This window comes from Octopus bimaculoides, chromosome 19, assembly GCF_046866305.1.
Source record: "Octopus bimaculoides isolate indiv1 chromosome 19, ASM4686630v1, whole genome shotgun sequence".
In the NCBI taxonomy this organism is placed as follows: Eukaryota; Metazoa; Mollusca; class Cephalopoda; order Octopoda; family Octopodidae; genus Octopus; species Octopus bimaculoides.
This window is the reverse complement of record NC_142946.1, coordinates 30311277-30330195: the sequence shown is the minus strand read 5'-3', so window position 1 is coordinate 30330195 and position 18919 is coordinate 30311277. Positions and strand designations below refer to the sequence as shown.

The following is an 18919-nucleotide window of genomic DNA, read 5'->3' as shown; positions in this document are numbered from 1 at the left end:
TTATTAATCAGACTTTGTGGAGTTTCCCTACATAGTTGCATACAGAATTTAAATCAAGTGGATAATCATGGTCAACCCTGAAAGATTGCTAATAACTGTTAAACTGTCCACTCACACAATACTAACTAGTCATGCAATGCTTGGGTTGAAGCAAGAGATTCAAATACTTCTGGCTATTTCATCATCTATAAAGTTGTGAGCTTACAACATTTAGTAATAAAGTAGTATTAAAAGGGAATGGAGAGAAGACTGAGCAGGTATTGAAATGAACAAGATGAGGTAAATATTCCATTTAAAGAGATGGTAATGGTAGTGAAGGAGACATGTAATATAATGAATAGATTAAAAACTAAATTGAGAAGTATGGAAGTGTAGTTTGATTGTAGAAGTTAATAAAATTTAGACTGAAGCTGGAAAACACCTAACTCATAAGAAAATGGTGATGATGATGATCATAACAGATGAACATAAATTGAGGTAAGCATTTTACTATGAATAAGTCCATTCAGTTTTAAAACAGAAGAACCACATCAACAGCCAACTTACTTCACAATCTAATGAAGCCAGAATAACAAACCTTCCTATAAATACTGATATTATGACTAAAAAGTTTCCTAATACTTGTCTTAACCAATTAATCAATGTCCTTAATACTAACTTATCTCTACTTGATCTGTAATCCAGTAGTTTGTATGGCCTCTGAAATGACAGGTAAATCAATATCAGTAGCAATTTCCTGTAAACCCCTTCATTAAAATATATTAGTCACTACTTTCAGGTGATTACAGACAAGCCCAACATAAATAAGGAAGCATCAATTAGTGAAGGACCTAGAGTTGAGAATTAGCAATTACATAAAAGATCTTCAGTCATAGTCAGATACAGATACGGATATGCAGTCACTGACATACATACACAGTCATTGATACACAGCCAAAATACTAGCACAGAGATACATACAATCGCTCATACATGGACATACACACAGTTGCTGACACAGAGGGAGAGGGGTAATAGAAACTATGGTGAAGAGAAAAAGAGGTGCTTAATTTGAAGTGCTGTCTAACTGATCCTTTCAATCCCTAAGAAGTAATTAACTTAATCAAAACTTCAGAAAATCCCATTTTGTTTGAAAAATGAAGTATTTAATTGACATTACAAGTGAACCTTTTCCAATACCTCAATAATTATTTTAATTATCTGGACTGCACCCCCTCCCCTCGGTTGATGTCTGTCATGGCCAGACATCAGTTTTGTATTTTAGAAACAGGATTTAACTTTCAGTACTTTTGTGAAAATCTTTCAAATTTTGTAAGTTACCACAAACTTCATAAGTAATACGATAGCCAGGCTTAAGACAGCAAATGGCTGTTGAAACAAGCAATACCATAAATAAACATGAGCTGCAGCAGGTAAACTATGAGAAATGTAAACCTGTCTAATTGCATATATAACAAAAATAACTGTTGCTGATATATGCACCTCAAATTTCTAAATAATCAATTAATGAGGTCGAAACTATTGAAAAGGTTGCAAGATGCAACGAAAATTTTAGAAAAATAAAAAAGAAATAAGTGGAAATTTTACCGGTGAGTGTGTTAAATTATAAGGCACTAAAAGAGAATAACTCTCCCCAGACACAACAGAACATGCTTCAACACACGAAATCACATAAAAAATCTTGCAAACCAAATTCAAAAACGAAACATTTGATTAGAGGTCATTTAGTATAATAACTTTTTCATTAAGTTTTTTATTTAAAATAAACCTTAACAAAAGGTTCTTTCATAAAATTCAAATGGAAAGTTCTAATATAAACATAGAGACTTGATGTGAACAGTTTTGTAACACAAAATTAGAAGAGATCTGATATATGTATATCCAAAAAGTTAACTGAAAATTTTTGAAGTTTGTTATATGATGTAAATGTGGATACCTGATCTTTATATCATACATCCATTATAATGCACAAATTTTTCAGTCATATCCCTATACATTGAACTGTTAGTTCCACATCTTGTAATAACAGATCAATATTATGCTGAATCTAAGATGTTAATTGCAAATAAAGTATGCAACTATGACAGTATAAGGAATTGAATAATGACATAAGTGTTCCAAAAAGAAAAGAAAAAGAAGCTGATGAGTTCTATGAAAGGTTATTAAATGTAGAGAATGCATAGGAGAAAGAAGCTTTTCCCAATGTAGATCTAACAGATAAACTAATCATTCTAGTAGACAGCAGTCTGATAGATATAAGCAATTAAGGATATGAAAGCAAAGAAAGCACCTGAGCCATCAGGAATTATTGCTGAGATGCTTAAAATATCTGGTGGAGGAGGATATACCTTGGTCACCTATATAGTCAATCAGTTTGTAAGGAAGATGTCTCCAATAATGACTGGCATAGCAGTATCATAGTCAACTGTTAAAAGGATAAATAAGATGCCTTATACAGATGTAATTAAAGAGGTATTAAATTGCTGAACCAGATCATAAAGGTTACACAGTAATAGCTCGATTAATTAGAAAGAGAATTAGCCTAATGGAGATGCAGTTCAGTTTTGTACAAGGAAGTTCTGTTGGTGCCATCTGTCAAATGAGACAAATGTAAGAAGTATTTAGTTAAAAGTAAGCTGCTGTATTACACACTCATTCACCTGAAGAAAGCTTTCAACATGGTCCCTCATTACATGGTTAGTGAAATGTCCCTGTGGAAGAACAGCTTGTGAGAGACACACAAACCATGTACAGGGGTGCAGTCAGCAAGGTGAGAGTTAGCAATGAGTACAGTAATGAACTCAGTGTGCAGCTCACCAGGGCTCAGTTCTCAGTCCCTTTCCATTCATCAAAGACCTCCAGGACATAAGAGGGATTTAAGACCAGATGCACATGGAGACTCCTATATGCTGGTGACCTCACTGTTATAGCTGAATCTGTAGGACAAAGAAGAGAAATTCCAAGTGTGGAAGAAAAACCTGCAATCATAGGGTCTCAAAGTTAATTTAGCAATGACTAAAGTTTTAGCAAGACACTAGCACTCCATCAATTACAACGATGAGAGTTCCAGTTGATCCGATCAACAAAACAGCATGCTCATGAAATTAACGTGAAAGTGGCTGAGTACTCTACAGACACCCTTAGTTCTCCCTTAGTTGTCAGGGAGATTCAGCATTATACAGAGTGTAACAAGGCTGGCCCTTTGAAATAAGGTACTACTCATTTTTGCCATCTTAGTGAACTGGAGCAACATGAAATAAAGTGTCTTGCTTAAGGACACAATGTGCCACTGGGAATCAAATTCATGACCTTACAATCGTGAGCCAATTAGCCTATGTGCCTTCACTTTTGGCAAGGAAGCAGACAGGAAAGTATAGTAGCTAAAAAACAAGCTAGAGGAAGTTCAGAGAGCTATTACCTTTGTTGATAAAAAAAAAGGTTTGTCTGTATGATGCCTGTTTATAACCAGTAATGTTACATGATAGTGTGTGGGCCTGAATGCAGAGGATACACAAATACTAAAAAGAAATAAGCAAGCATGCTCCACTGGATGTGCAGTGTTAGTGTGCATGAACAACAGAGTACAAATGTACTGAGAGAAAAAATTAGGCGTAAGAGGAATTAAGATAGATTGTGCAAGAGAAAAGAATGCATTGGTATGAGCATGTAACATGTAGAGATGAGGGCAGCTGTATAGAGAAATGTAGATTGCATAATGTAAATGGAATATGTGGCAGAGAGAGACTCATGAAGACATGGGACAAAGTAGTCAACGCTTATCTAAGAATATGGAGCCTCACAGCAGAGATAGCAAAGGACCAACAGGACTTACAATATGTGATGTTTGAGACAACCCACCAAACATGGTGAAACTGTAGTTATATGTGCAAAATGTGTATGCATACAACTAGGTCCCTTGCCTAGTTTGTCCCTGTCAAGCCTTCCCCATCTTACATCACTCTTCTAACTACTGCATTATTCTGCCACTGAAATTAAATGAAAATAATACTACATATATCATCATCCCTTTCTGTGCTACCAGATACCTGCCCCTCTTCTTGAAACCACATATTTTTTCCATTAATCACCCACCACTCCTCCCTTGAACCACCACCTATCGACACACTATCTCATATTTACCAATCACACACCTGTGTTTACCACTTACTTCATTCATCCCTTCACATTCACTCCCTATACACTCTTGCAGCCATTACACCATCACCTCTCTCCTGAATCACTTGTATTGAGATCTATCCATCATTTCCTTCCCCAACTCATATTTACCACCAACCATCTCTCCACCTTCATGACCATTCACTCCTATACTTCTCTCTAACCATCTTTCACTCTCTCCACATATTCTTGCCACTTTTAGCCACCCACTCTTCCTGATCTCTGTCACACACTCTCTTCTAACTGCCTTGTGTCTTGAGAGTATACTCTGACATCATGTCACCAGAATCTTTCTCCATCTTTCCAATTCCACCTCAATTACTCACTCCTACCCTTATTTACTATGTGCAACAACTCTTCAGCAATAAACTTGTTCCTGTCCTTTCTATTTAACTTCTCAACAATTAGCTTATGATACTCTATGATATTCCCACTCCATTTATAGGGCTCTTTAGTTTTGCAATTTACATGACCTCACTAATGCTGTGCCACAAAAAAAGCACTTAGAACACTCTGCAAAGTGGTTGGCATTAAGAAGAGCATCCAGCCATCAAAATCATGCCAAAGCAGACACTGGAGCACAATGCAGTTTTGTTGGTATTATTAACAGTCTCCCAATCTATATATTTCAGTAAGTGTGTAAAAAATGAAGGGAATTAGTTTTGTGTATTATCATCAATCATTTCTTTTTATGTTTAGCTTACAGTTTCTGATTAAGATAATGTTGCAATCACTTCCTATTTTATACTTCAATATATTTAGTATAAGAAAATGGAGTGATTATTAAAATATCATAGCAATTGATACATACACAACACAGAATGTCTTCTACAACAGTCTCAGGCCAAACCATGCTTTGCAAGTGCTATTGATATGTTCTTAAAATAGAAAATAAACGGACCAAATAAATTCCAGATTATCCACTCAAAAACAACACTAACATTAGAAATAGAAGTCGAATACTGTCATCCATAAAGCTCAAGTTCACAAAAACTGAACAGATTAAGATAAGCAGTAGCAAGCTAGGTGAGGAAAATCAGAAATAAAGCACAGTGTAATGCTTAAAATGTGATATCACAATTACACTTGTCTGCTATCAACATCAAAGTCGGGTTTGATAACATAACAGCTGACCACTACCAGTCTGTGTCACTTCCAGACAAAAGTCTTATATAGGAAACAGAAAGATTTACTCTGAAAATGAAAATATCTGACTTGCATTACTGAATCAAAAAGAAAAAATATCTTTAATATATCTGAAATGTTAATCATTTAAAGTTTGAAAACCACAGTAAAATTTACTGGAAACAGAGGAGTAAATGCATTGTATGATTCAGGTGGGTGGGAATGATAGTTTTAATAAGAACAAAGGTGTATAAACTTCTTACATTATTAACTTCTCAAAATTCTCCTCAATATCCCAGTTTGGAGGCTACATAAGCTGTGGAGATAACATTTCCTACTCAGTGGATGCTATAAGAAGTTAATATTAGTTAAAGCACAAATGTTCTATCACTAGATCAATGAATCCAGATACCTATATCATTTCAGAACTTACAGTACTTTTTATCTTTTATCATGATTTTTTTCTTCTTTTTCTTTTGTTACAATTATGAAATATTTTTACAGATTAACTACAAAAATATCCAGCATTATTTCACCTGGTACAGCTATTCTTCCTGAAGCCTACCAATTTGATATAATCTTAGCCTTATTTCCAAAATCAAAGGGACTTGTAGAATGAATATCATTATATTACTCTAATTCATTGTTTTTTTTTTCACCTTTTCTTTCCAACTCAGAGTTGCTAAATCTAAATACATATAGTACGGCAAGGATAATCAGAAATTATTTACATTAGACGGATATTTTTCCTCATCTTGTTTGTTGTTAACACAACGTTTCAACTGATGTACCCTCCAGCCTTCATCAGGTGTTGTGGGGAAATTTTGAACCTAGGTTCTCATTCCTAAGGTATTTTTTTATGTTGTTATGATTATTATTATTATTAAGGTCACTGCCTGGAATCGAACTCGGAATCTCGGGGTTAGTAGCCCGCGCTCTTAACCACATCAAAAAAATACCCTAGGCATGAGAACCCAGGTTCGAAATTTCCTCAAGACACCTGATGAATGCTGGAGAATATATAAGCCGAAATGTTGTGTTAACAACAAACAAGATGAGGACAAATATCCGTCAAATATAAATAATGTACATAATTCCTCATCTTTTTAAATATAGAACTGTATAATCAGAAATGTAACGAAATTTTATCCTTTATCTCTATACTGGGATCAGTGGCGCCCGCCAAATCAGAAAGATCTTGATTCATAAATACCTTATGAGTGAAATAGTAGACAGAAAGGGTACAGTAGCCAGGTGTGTGGTGTGTGTGGTTGCACGCACGCGCGATTACGTTTACACGTTCATGTTACCTTTTACGTTTTACTTATTTCAGTCATTGGACTATGGCTATGCAAGGGCACCACTCTGAAAGGATTAGTTCAACAAATCGACCCTAGTACTTTTTTGTAAGTCTGGAACTCAGTCTGTCAGTCTCTTTTCTTGAACTTGTTTACGTTCCAGTAACTTACTGGAACGTAAACAAACCAACATCAGTTGTCAAGTGGAATAAAGGGACAAACACACACACACACACACATACTCGATGGGCTTCCAGTTTCCATCAAACAAATTCGCTCATGCTATAATAGGGTCGCCAGAAGAATTAGGGAGAAGCAATTAATCGGGCCTTGGGTAAATAGACTTTTTTGTTAGACGAGAAAAACTGTGTTGTATGTAAACAACTACTTAAATGAAGTCAGATACATTTTTGTCATGTGAACTGCTTGATAAATTTATATGAAAATATTTTAAACTTAACTTTTGAACTCAAATAAGCACCATTTGTTAAACTATACATTGTGTTTATATGCAAACCTCTGTTTATCCTTCTTAGTTAACAATTAAGTTTGTTTTATAAATGAAATAATACCAGATTGAAGACAAATTTCTAAATTTAGAAAAGTTGTTTAACCACAATTACCTCCCTTGTCTTGGGATCCTTAAAATGGGAGTATCTTGGTCACAGTCCATTGACTGAAACCGCTAAACAAAAGAAGAAAAGGAAAGAATATACGAAACGATACCATCAGAGAGATATATGAGATGATCATAACGATGAAAACAGCCCTCTACCTCATTTTAATACAAAATCTTGATAAGAACTCAAAGTTGAAATCTAGGTTCAAAATTCACCTAAATGACGAATGCTTGTCTAGACTTATACAAATTCCTGAAGATGAAAACAGCAATCAACGATAAATATCACGATAGTATCACGTAATGTCACAGCCAACGATAAAAATAATCTGATCTTCTGCTTTTAGTTCTGACTTAGATGACTGACACACACACCTTAAAATTCCCGTCAGTGGTATGATAGGTTCTAAAACCTTTTCATCTTGATATAATTGATACAACATTAAAATCAATAAGTTTAATTATTAAGCTATAGTTTTCTGCACAACTCACATTATTTAAAGAATTTGCCTACAGCAAAGATTTAGATTAAATGTTGCCAATCAATTGCCTTAAACAGATAACTGTTTTGCAGAAATCAGAGTTGCTGTTAACATTCAGAATAGATTTGCCCAAGTAATAGTTATTCTGCGTCTAACAAAATTTTTTAACTTAGGGTAACATTAAGTATCAATTCATCTTAAACATAAGCAAATGAAAGTTTTCGTCACATTACACAATCTGTAATACATTCTTCAATAATTTAAGATGTGGGCCGCTTTGAGAAAAACAAACCATTCCAACAAACTTATTTCTTCAAATATTTCGAAATGAGAGCAAAGAACCGGTGAGAATAATATTCTCAAAGAAACACTTACCTTTCACATAGTAGGATGTAATTATTGCTCGAGGGAGCAGGTTTACTCCAATACCAACACTGCGAGTAAATTTGGCAACCCCAGGCATTCTTAAGACGATGGATGTGTACTTGCAAACAAGAAGTTAGGCGAAGGGTCAGGTCACAGAACCTCCGAATATCTCAGTTGCACCGTCAAAAGACGAATTTTCATATATAACGGTCTACCAAAAAATGACGACAGGAGCTGCTCTCTTGTTAGTCTTTTTTTCAAAACAACTATTCTCCACTGTGATAAAGTATGGAACTAGTGATTAGTGATCTGGTGTCATTCTTGTCTGAGCAAATCTGATTCCAAGAAGCAAGCTGAGGCGAGTGGCGATCGTAATGCCACCTCTTTAGATGATAATAATGACAACTATTTGGTGTAGAGACAGAGAGAATAAGTTCAGACTAGTGTTGTTTGTCTTATAAAATATAGTAGATAAACCAGTGACCGGTAGTGTCGTGTTTATACATGCCCCAGCTGACAATACCAACACAGAAATATTACTAAGTTAGGATATTAATAAAAACATGTAAAAGTTTCTCAGTTAAACAATTTCAAATTTTTTTTAGCTGTTATTTGAAGGTTGAGGGGGGAAATCACTTCAGAAATTAGAAATATATTAAATAATAGGAAACAAGTGGATAAAATAATTGAAGTTTGATGAGAGAGCAGCAAGTTTGAGTGGAACCTTTAATGTCTAATGATAAAATGAGGAGTGAATTAGTGATATATAGCAATAGCAATTAGCAGTGGGGGTGTGAAGGATGTGTGTGGTCGTGATGTCATAAACCAGCTGTTGTTGTTGTTGTCGTCAAGTTTGAACATGCAGCAGTAGTAGGCAGGATGTGTAGGATATACTGGTCACACAGCTGACTACCTCTCTAAATATATACCTACGGCAATTCACTAATATTTACCTCGGTAGCTTCAACTACAGCAGGGTGAGGAAGGGGGCAGTGAGATAATTGGATAAATACATTGAATTTATAGAATAGATGAAAATGTAAAATTCTATAATTTAGCAACTTATAAACGGCAAAACAGCTGACAAGGAGAAATAATCAGTTGAGAACCACATGGGGGGAAACGGCGTGATTCTTTTATTAAAATACCATTCAAATATAGGATTTAATATAGACACTGACCTCAGTAGTTGATAGCTATTTTACAGACCCCCGAAGGATGAAAGCAAAGTTGACTTCGGCGCGATTTGAACTCAAAATGTTAAAGGGCAGTAACTATACACCATTAGGCATACAGTCTAGCGATTCTGTGTTGTCTTCGGAAATTTGCTACAACAAAACAAAATGAAGAAATACTTTTGAAACTACTTTAGAATATTTGGGCCAATAATAAAGAAATCTGTCACTAACCAACGATTATTAAAAGGATGATAAAATATAGAACTTACCAAATAGAATTGGTGCCCGTCTACCAACCTGGTGAGGACATTTACAGCCCGCCAACACTACAACTTACTACACAAAGAACTATTACAAAAGGCCATTTCTAACCATACTCTGCAAGGGCCATTCTCAGTAGTTTTGTTTTCCTGATTTAAACTAAAATCATTGATTTGTAAAATTCTAGAATGATAATATTGTTTTCAAGAAGTCTCAAGTGCAAAGACCTATTTTGTGGCGTAAGGTTTAAAATGGTGTTATTTGGTCGTGATAAGGTTCTTGTCTCCTGTAACTAAAGAGTGAAGTTAGTGTGTTACGTTCTTCAGCACATTTTGGTCCACCTTTTTAGTTTGCAGTGAATAACAGCACTGTTAATTACTTGCACACACTCATATATATATATATATATATATATTTATATATATATATATATATATATATATATATATATATATATATATATATATATATATATATATATATATATATGTGTGTGTGTGTGTATATATATATATATATATATTACAAAAAATAAGGTACTCAGATATCTGGATGGTTGTACTTTTACAGATTTTTATTAATATGTCACGTTTTTATAAATTTGCGCTTGCATCTATTCTTGTAGATTCCAACCATCCAGATATCTGAGCACCTTATTATTTTTTTATATATAATTCCAGTACATCACCTCCAAACCTTCTAACATATATATATATATATATATATATATATATATATATACGGCATACCTATACAAGTATACCCCTCCCCAACTTTGTTTCCTCGTAAATTTTAGAAATACTTTTCAGATGGTGTAGAATAGGATTGGAATTTATTATAGAAAAAAAATGGTGGGCTTGCACGCATACATACTGACAGACATCACATGTATCATCTACAAAATGAAACTTGAAATTTCGAAAAAAATGTGATGTATATATGAGTACGTGCCCAACAATTTTATTTTACAAATTATATTTCTAAGCTACACTACCTGAAAAGTATTTGTAGAAAATTTCATTAAATGAAGTACTCGTTTTTCTGAAAGGTATGAAGCAACAAAACCGATTCGTGTGAATTTTTCGAAACTCCTCTCTTCCATCCTTGGAAAACATTTTTCGTAACAAATTCCAATATAATTGTAATCTACATCATCTGAAGCATATCTGTAGAAAGTTTCATTAAAAAACACACATTTTCTAGAAGTTATGAGGAAACAAAGTCGGGGTGGGGCACATGTGTGTGTGTGTGTCTATGTATTTGTTTTGCAAGATTCTTGATGAGAATTCGTGTTGACCATCCTCAAGTATGACAATATATATATATATATATATGTATGTATGTATTGTGATTTTAGAGTCAAGCTTTAACTGCTATTTCCAGCGTGAGGGTATCTCTTAGATACCCTAAATAATAATTATACATATATATATATATATATATATATATATATATATATATATATAAACGATATATGAGTATATGCATATATATGTACATGTATGTACATACCTTCATCTACATGTACATATAGACACATAACTGGGTACATGACGTGGCAAAAGAACATGGACAAAATGATAAACAAGGTACAACAAACAAGCAAGCCACATAGAAACATCTCCTTCATCAGCTGCCACCATTAAAACACGGGCGTTTCGAAGTATTAATATATATGAAAGGCTGAGGTTTTTTTTTGTTTTTTTGTTTTTTTTTTTGGCAAAATTGTAATCTCCATTCCTGAAAATAAGAAATGTTTCAAATAAAATAAATAAATAATGTAGGATACCTAACAGACATGCATGCCTATACAATATCAACATTCCCTATTTTAAGTTGTGGTCACAAGCCGAAAAAATACCATCCATCCATCCATACATACATCCAACCATCCATACATACATACATGCATGCATCCATATAAAGTTAGTGAGAGCTATGTAAGCTCAGTATGAATAACACTAGGTAGTGCTCAAATGAATGTAAACTTAAATTTTGACGTCTTCATCCAGGGCAAGGCCCACAATATCAACAGTAGCTATAAGTGAATTCGAAATTGAGATGTTACAAAGGCAATAAGTTACATAAACACAGACTTAATATATAAATCTACATGGAGCTCAAACTACAGTCTATAAAATATGGAAAAGAATAGAGAGAAATTATATAATGACATTACATAATTTCTCTCTGTATATTTTTCCTTATTTCATAATCTATATTTTGTGTTCCTTGTAAATATCTTTTACTTGTTTCAGTCATTAAACTGTAGTCATGTTGGGGCACCGCCTTGAAGAATTTTAGTCAAACAAATCAACTCCCAAACTAATTATTTTTGTAAAGCTTGATACTTATCCTATCAGTCTCTTTTGCTGAACTGTTAAGTTAAAGGGACATAAACTCCAACACTGGTTGTCAAGTGGTGGTGGACAAAGACACACAAATAGATACATATATACATATTCTTTTATTCGTTTCAATCATTTTGACTGTGGCCATGCTGGAGCACCGCATTTAGTCGAGCAAATCAACCCCAGGACTTATTCTTTGTAAGCCTAGTACTTAATCTATTGGTCTCTTATGCCAAACCACTACTTTACAGGGACATAAACACACCAGCATCGATGTCAAGCGATTTGCCATGATAGATCGCTGACCACTACATTTATATTTTTTTCTCCTTGTTTCTCTCCTTATTTCTTTCTGTGTTCCTTTCAGTTGAAGAGCGTAGCTTAAAACGTCAAAGACTTTCTCTATTCCCGAGCGTTAAACTAATACATCCATTTGTTGTTTACACCACCTGTCTTCGTCTGTTGTTTTTTCGTAAATTCTCCCATATATATATATATATATATATATATATATATATATATATACAACGGGCTTCTTTCAGTTTCCATCTACCAAATCCACTCACAAGATGTTCATAATTTCCTTATTCTTTAATTTCAAATTCAAAGTTCTAATCCCACCAAATACTATGAAAAAATGATTATCTCTCTTGTATTGTCTGCTAGGGGATGCAACATTTCAGTGTGTGTGTGTATTACATATATAACATAGATACACCTCAACAGATGCTTTGGATGCATTATTAGTGATGTTTCTGAGGTCTTAGGGGATTTTAGGTTTTGAACATCAGACTCCAATCATCCAACTGACTGAGCTGCAGTTGTTCAAATCCCAACTTACATCTCAGTAGCAGCAATCCACTAGTGTGTCCATTTTATCCAAAGCCATCAAATAGCTTTCTCTGCAGCCTTAGTAATGGAATGTATGGCCCTCCTCTCTGTAGCACCAATAACTCTAATCCCAGTCAGAGCCTTGCAAATGGAATGCCCCACAAAAACCTGGCAACCTACCTCAACTGATTAACAATATACCTGCCAGCCTTGACATCTGCACTGCTCTACTAGCTCCTGGTATTTAGTAAGCCTTCTCTCTTGAGCCTCCATTATGTGTTCATCACACAGCATGATCAGTTCCCAGATCACTTGTTTGATGAAATTTGAGAAGATAACTATGTATGGATGGAATGCCATTGTTATGCGCTATGGAAACTCTAACTATTTGAAGAAACGTACTCTTAGTTGAAAATCTTGGGCTGTGGAAAGTAGGCACAGAATTTGAAGTTTCAGTGAACTGGGCTTCTCTTCAGCTTTGAGAAAAGTGATGACCTCATTTCTAGGGTGGGCTGTAATCACTGATGCAACCACCTCAAGCACCTGGGCATATTGCCAGCAGAAAGGATCAGGATCATAGGCAAAGGTTCTGGGGCAGCTGCTTGAGGAGGTTGAAGGGACTCTCTTCCAGTACACAAGAGACAGGAAAGGCTTTCATTTCTACCCTATGTGTGAAGGACCATTGAATTTGGTTGTGTCAAAAGCAGTATGGATTACAAATTTCATGCAGTGGATGTCAGCCTGCCACATATCTGACCAAATGATGTTCTACATCTGTGTGAATATACATGTATATTAAATATTATTATCATCATCATTTCAATGTCTACATTTCCATACTTGCATGGGTCAAACAAAAATACTTGAGACAGATACCCTTCCTGCCACCAACTCCTAATCAATTCAACAATTACAAGCCTAGACATATTTCATGGAAGAAACTGAAAACAAATGACTGTTTAAGGAGCCTTTGGTTTAGAAAGATCATGCAACATGTCAAGATATTTGAAGAAGCCTGGATATCATTTCATGGTGGATTGCATGATAACAACACAGGTAGCAAGACATTGTTCACACACCACTGAACACAAGGGAAACATACAAGGACACACACACACACACATACATATGAAAATTTCTTTAGTTTTTGTCTATAAGATCCACTCACAAAGCTTTGGTTGCACAGGGGCTATGAAAGATAATACATAGCCGAAGTGCCACATGATGGGACTGAACTCAAAAACCATGTGGTTGAAAAGTGAACTTCTCAACCACACAGCCATGTCTGCCCTTCATGTACACATATGTACTCGTGCAATGAGAAGTGACCAAGATATCTGGTGATTCGCTATGCTTAAGAAGATACGTCCAGCCAAGTGAATCATGGTCATTGCCAGTCCTGTGCTGGTGAGACATAAAAAGCGCCCAGTACACTCTGTAAAGTGGTTGGCAGCAAAAAAGGTATCCAACCATAGAAACCATGCTAAAACAGACAACTGGAGCCCAGTGCAGCTCTCTGGCTTACTAGTTCCAGTCAAACAGTCTCATCCATACCAGCATAGAGAACGGACATTAAATGATGACGATGAATATCAAAACATACACTATATATATATATATATATTCTTTTATTTGTTTCAATCATTTGACTGTGGCCATGCTGGAGCACCAGCTTCAGTTGAAACAAATCGACCCCCGAACTTATTCTTTGTAAGCCTAGTAATTATTTTATCGGTCTCTTTTGCCGAACCACTATGTTACGGAGACGTAAACTTACCAGCATTGGTTGTCAAGCGATGATGGGAGGGACAAACACATACACACGCACACACATATACACACACACACACACACACACATATATATATATATATATATATATATATATATATATATATATATATATATATGTACGACAGGTTTCTTTCAGTTTCCATCTACCATATCCACTCACAAGGGTTTGGTTGGCCCGAAACTATAGAAGACACTTGCCCAAGGTGCCACGCAGTGGGACTGAGCTCGAGTGTTCCCTAACAATATGATTTCGGGTTCAGCACAAATGTCTCCTACTATAACCCTGAACCAACCAAACCCTTCTGAGTGAATTTGGTAAGTGAAAACTCAAAGAGACTCGTGCAAATTCAAGAGATTTGAATTTACATTTTGTATATCTTAAAGTTTATTTAAACTAGAGCAATAAAGTAATCAATTATGAAAGGATAACTTTCATCAGGGAGAGAAGTTTATCAAAGTTAGAACGATTGCAAAATATCTAAAAATAAATATATTTGATATAATTCCTACTGTTGACTATCGCCTTCACTACAATTGTTTTCTCTTTATATTACTAACACTACTACTGTTACGATACTCCACTTTTTCTCCATAAAATATCACGCAGTAATTCGTAAACAAGTGCTCAGATGTTTCCATTTAAAACTAGAGCATACATGTGAGTTGAGGACATACAATGTGTGTGTGTGTGTGTGTGTGTGTGTGTGTGGTGTGCGCGTGTGTGTGTATGTGTGTGAACTACGAAAGCGTTCAATTCTCTGACACTAATAACTATTAACATAGTACTGACGCAACTTTTGGGAACGTGACAAAAAATTGTTTTTTATATGTACACACACACACCCATACGTACATATATATATATATATATATATATATATATATATATACATATATACATATATATACATATATATATATATATATATATATATATATATATATATATATATGTACATATATAAATATAATTAAGGGATCAGCAAATATTTCCCTTAATTATATTTATAAATATATATGAGCTTTTAAATAAGTTCTCCACCAATAATGGTGCTTTCATACCGATGGGCTTGGTAAAAATTATTAATTGTTAATTGATTTATTAATTAATAAATTGATAATCCTTTACCCTTTTAATTTGTAAACAATACATATATATGTATGTGATGTGTGTGTGTGTGTGTGTGTGTGTGTGTGTGTGTATGTATGTATATATATATATTTGTACGTGTGCATGTATGTATGATATATGCCATATATGGTTTATATACGGCATATATATATTAGTACTTATATAGAAATACATATATATTATATCTTTGGTCGAAACATATCTAAGATATGTGTGAGTGTGTGTGTATTATTGTGTCTGGCGACAGTCATTCTCTTTTAATGCCTTATTACTTAACACACACACCGGTTCGATGTCCGCTCATTTACTTAATTATTTTTTTCTAAAATTTTCGTTGCATCTTGCAACTTCTTCAACAGTCGTTGACTCTGTCCGTTTCTATGTCCATTATTATATATATACAATAAGGCAGCGAGCTGGCAGCAAAGTTACCACGTCGGGCGAAACGCTTAGTGATATTTCGTCTGTCTTTACGATCTGAGTTCAAAACAATTAGGGAACCTCTATGCGATTGCTAGATCTACTCGAAATGGTGGTTAAATTTCCTCAAATCGTACCCTTCCGAGCTAAAAAAAAATGTTAGCACACAGTAGACAATATAATCGTGGGCATACTAAAATATAAAATGGCTTAGATGAGATGTCTGCATAAATCTGCTCGATGAGGGATATGAGAATTAAACAATAACAAACCCAATGCAATCTTCAAATATAACTTAATGTTACCTGTCGGTTGTGGAGTTTAATTTATTTAATAAAATAAATTAACTGGAAGAGAACGACAGAACAGTCAATATCGGTTTAACTTAATTAAAACTGAGGGATAAAAGGTTAGTGCCGGTGAAATTGACGTTGTTATAGCTACTTATTAATGATGATTAAGTTTCTGAGTTACATCGATTTTAGTCAACGTTAGAATCTTAGAAAAAAAAAAAAAATCACTTACCGTCAAGCTAAGTCGGATGTAGTCCGGATTGACAGGAAATACTTACGCGTATTTTTTTTGTTTTTGATTTTTGTACTTTTATTGCTTAAAGCGGGAAAGGTGACTTGGCGCTCATTTCATTAAGGATCCTTTCACAGCAGCAGCAGCATCATATCGCGATGCTGACCATCATATTTATTCGTTGTTGTTTATAATAGCCCTGATTACAACAAATTTATGATCAGAGGCATTCCAGCTATGAACCATCCTGTCTTTTTCCTACGTTCAGTGACCCCAGAATGACAATATACAACGTGATCTTTCTACAACTAGTGATTTGAGAGAGAGTTGGATGCTGCTTTTAACAATTAGCGCGACGTTCGTGTTTTTTGTGCTATCCCTTGGATATAATAAATTAAGGAAAGGAATTTTATTACGCAAAATGGTTAAAATGTGCCATAAATAAATAAATCAATTATACCAGTTGTTTGTTAACCTTTTTCTATATCCTTCCTCTTTACTGGGTCACCATACCCATTTTTACCATTCAACCACCTACTTATAAAAAGAAAATTAATAGCTTCATTTTAATTTGTCCTTATAATCAATCGTAAGAACAATAATCTAACAAAAGCAGTGCAAATATAGGGTAATAATTTTTCATCTCTAAAGCAATTTCTCTCGTTAGAATCCCCAAATGTTTCTCTTGGAATACTAGAATCACTAATTCTGATAATCAAACAGGATTGTATTTTTAATGAATAACTTCCAACTATTTAAAACAAACCAGTGAGAAAATTCCACTGTGACCGTGTTAAGATTGTGGCACTGTTTCTTCTAAATCATGAAAAAAAGAGAGAAAAAAAGTAGGTGTATAAACGAGTTCCCCCAAATAATTTTCTTAATTTTAGGCTGCCTATGAAGAAGTGACGCTAGAACTATGAAATCTTGCATGCATTAATTTCAACCTTTCTTGTTAATAACTGCATTGTTTCTTTCCATGTAAACTGATATCGACTATTCAAAGAAGACTTCAAAAGTAACTGGTAATGACTTCTCTTGAAAATGGACAAAATTTGGCATTATATTGTTTTCAAGTACCTCCAGGAAAAGAATTTGGTCCCGAAGGACATTCATGCTGACATAGTTGCTACATTAGGGAATGACTGCTTTACCAACAGGCGATTGACTTGAAATCAAATAGCCAATGCTTTTAGTATATACTGTGCGTAAGTTGAGAATATTCTGCATAATGAACTTGGTATGTCACAGGTTTCTGTTTGGTGGGTGACACGTCTTCTGACACGAGATCAAAAGCGCACCAGGCTGATCACTTCACGGAAAACCTGACATTGCTCGAAGCAGAACCAGATGGTTTTCTTGAACGTTTCGTAACCCACGATGAGTGTTGGCTTCATCACTCTGAGCCAAAGAAAAAGAGACAACCCATGCAGTTGAAACACCCCTCCTCACCTGCTACAAAGAAGGCCAAGGTCGTTTCATTTGCCGGGAAGGTGATGGCCGCAGTTTTGGTGGGATACAAAAGGCATTATGTTTATGACAATCTTCAAAAGGGCCACACTATCGTTGAAGAGTACTATGCTAACTTGCTAAGGCAATTACGAAAGGCTATCAAGACCAAATGCCCAGGAAAACTGACGAAAGGAGTTTTATTTCATCAGAACAATGCTCCAGCACACAAGTCTTTAGATGATGCCGGTCGTTATTGAGCCACCTAATATGACTCTCAGAAGGCTGTAATCTCGCTGGTAGTGAACCCGAATGAAGAACATATATAAGCAAGGTTGTAACTTAAACACGTTTATTGTGGCTACATGTATATACACAATGGAATGATAAATAGAATGGTTGGTGTATAAAGGCCATGGTCTTCTGTGCTATGCTCCAGCTTGCAAGCTAGCCTGTGGCATAAGATAGAGCCAGTCAAGTTGTGTCCTCACAGCTTGCGTGGCAGTGCAGAAAAGAGAAAGAGATGAGGTCACGTGTCTAAACCTTAATGTTGTGTAACGCCCTTTATATCTGTATAGGGCTTTCCTATAAGGTGTTATCCACCCCTGATTGGAACTCTCCCGTATGACATGTACGCATGCTCAGTGACTTGCTTTAACAGTTGCAATCAGCTGAATGCACATTGCCAGTGACATTTGACATAATTACCCACACTCTGTGGTCAGGATTCTTTTTTTGGTTTGATGTCGGTATCGAAGGGATTACCAGACACCGGACAATACAGTAAGAGCAGCTTTCACTCACATCGTGGTATTCGATGTTGTGTACGTGTCTGTCGTGGTAAAATATGCCACTCCTTAACTGTTGCTTTGCTTTCATCCGTAGCACGGGGTAATTATGTCATTATCTGTG

The 18919-nt window shown here is 35.0% G+C and overlaps 1 protein-coding gene across 9 annotated transcripts in view; it reads right to left on the bottom strand.

Moving 5' to 3' along the window:
- Positions 1-16878, bottom strand: part of LOC106869951 (E3 ubiquitin-protein ligase Mdm2) — a 111948-nt gene extending 95070 nt beyond the window's left edge. For 2 of the 9 annotated variants that reach the window (XM_052974824.2, XM_089366701.1), the window contains exons 1-2: positions 9514-9574; positions 9248-9394 (exon numbers count right to left, since the gene is read on the bottom strand). Coding sequence is in view for 3 of the 9 variants with exons in the window: in XM_089366697.1 (XP_089222823.1) it covers positions 8076-8163 (88 nt within the window). In the remaining 6 variants the exon portion in view is untranslated. Of the gene's footprint in view, positions 1-7222; positions 7280-8075; positions 9395-9513; positions 9575-16558 lie in introns of those variants that run through there. The other 7 variants (XM_089366697.1, XM_052974825.2, XM_089366696.1 and 4 more) reach the window with 7 other exon arrangements.
- Positions 16879-18919: the final 2041 nt, after the last annotated feature.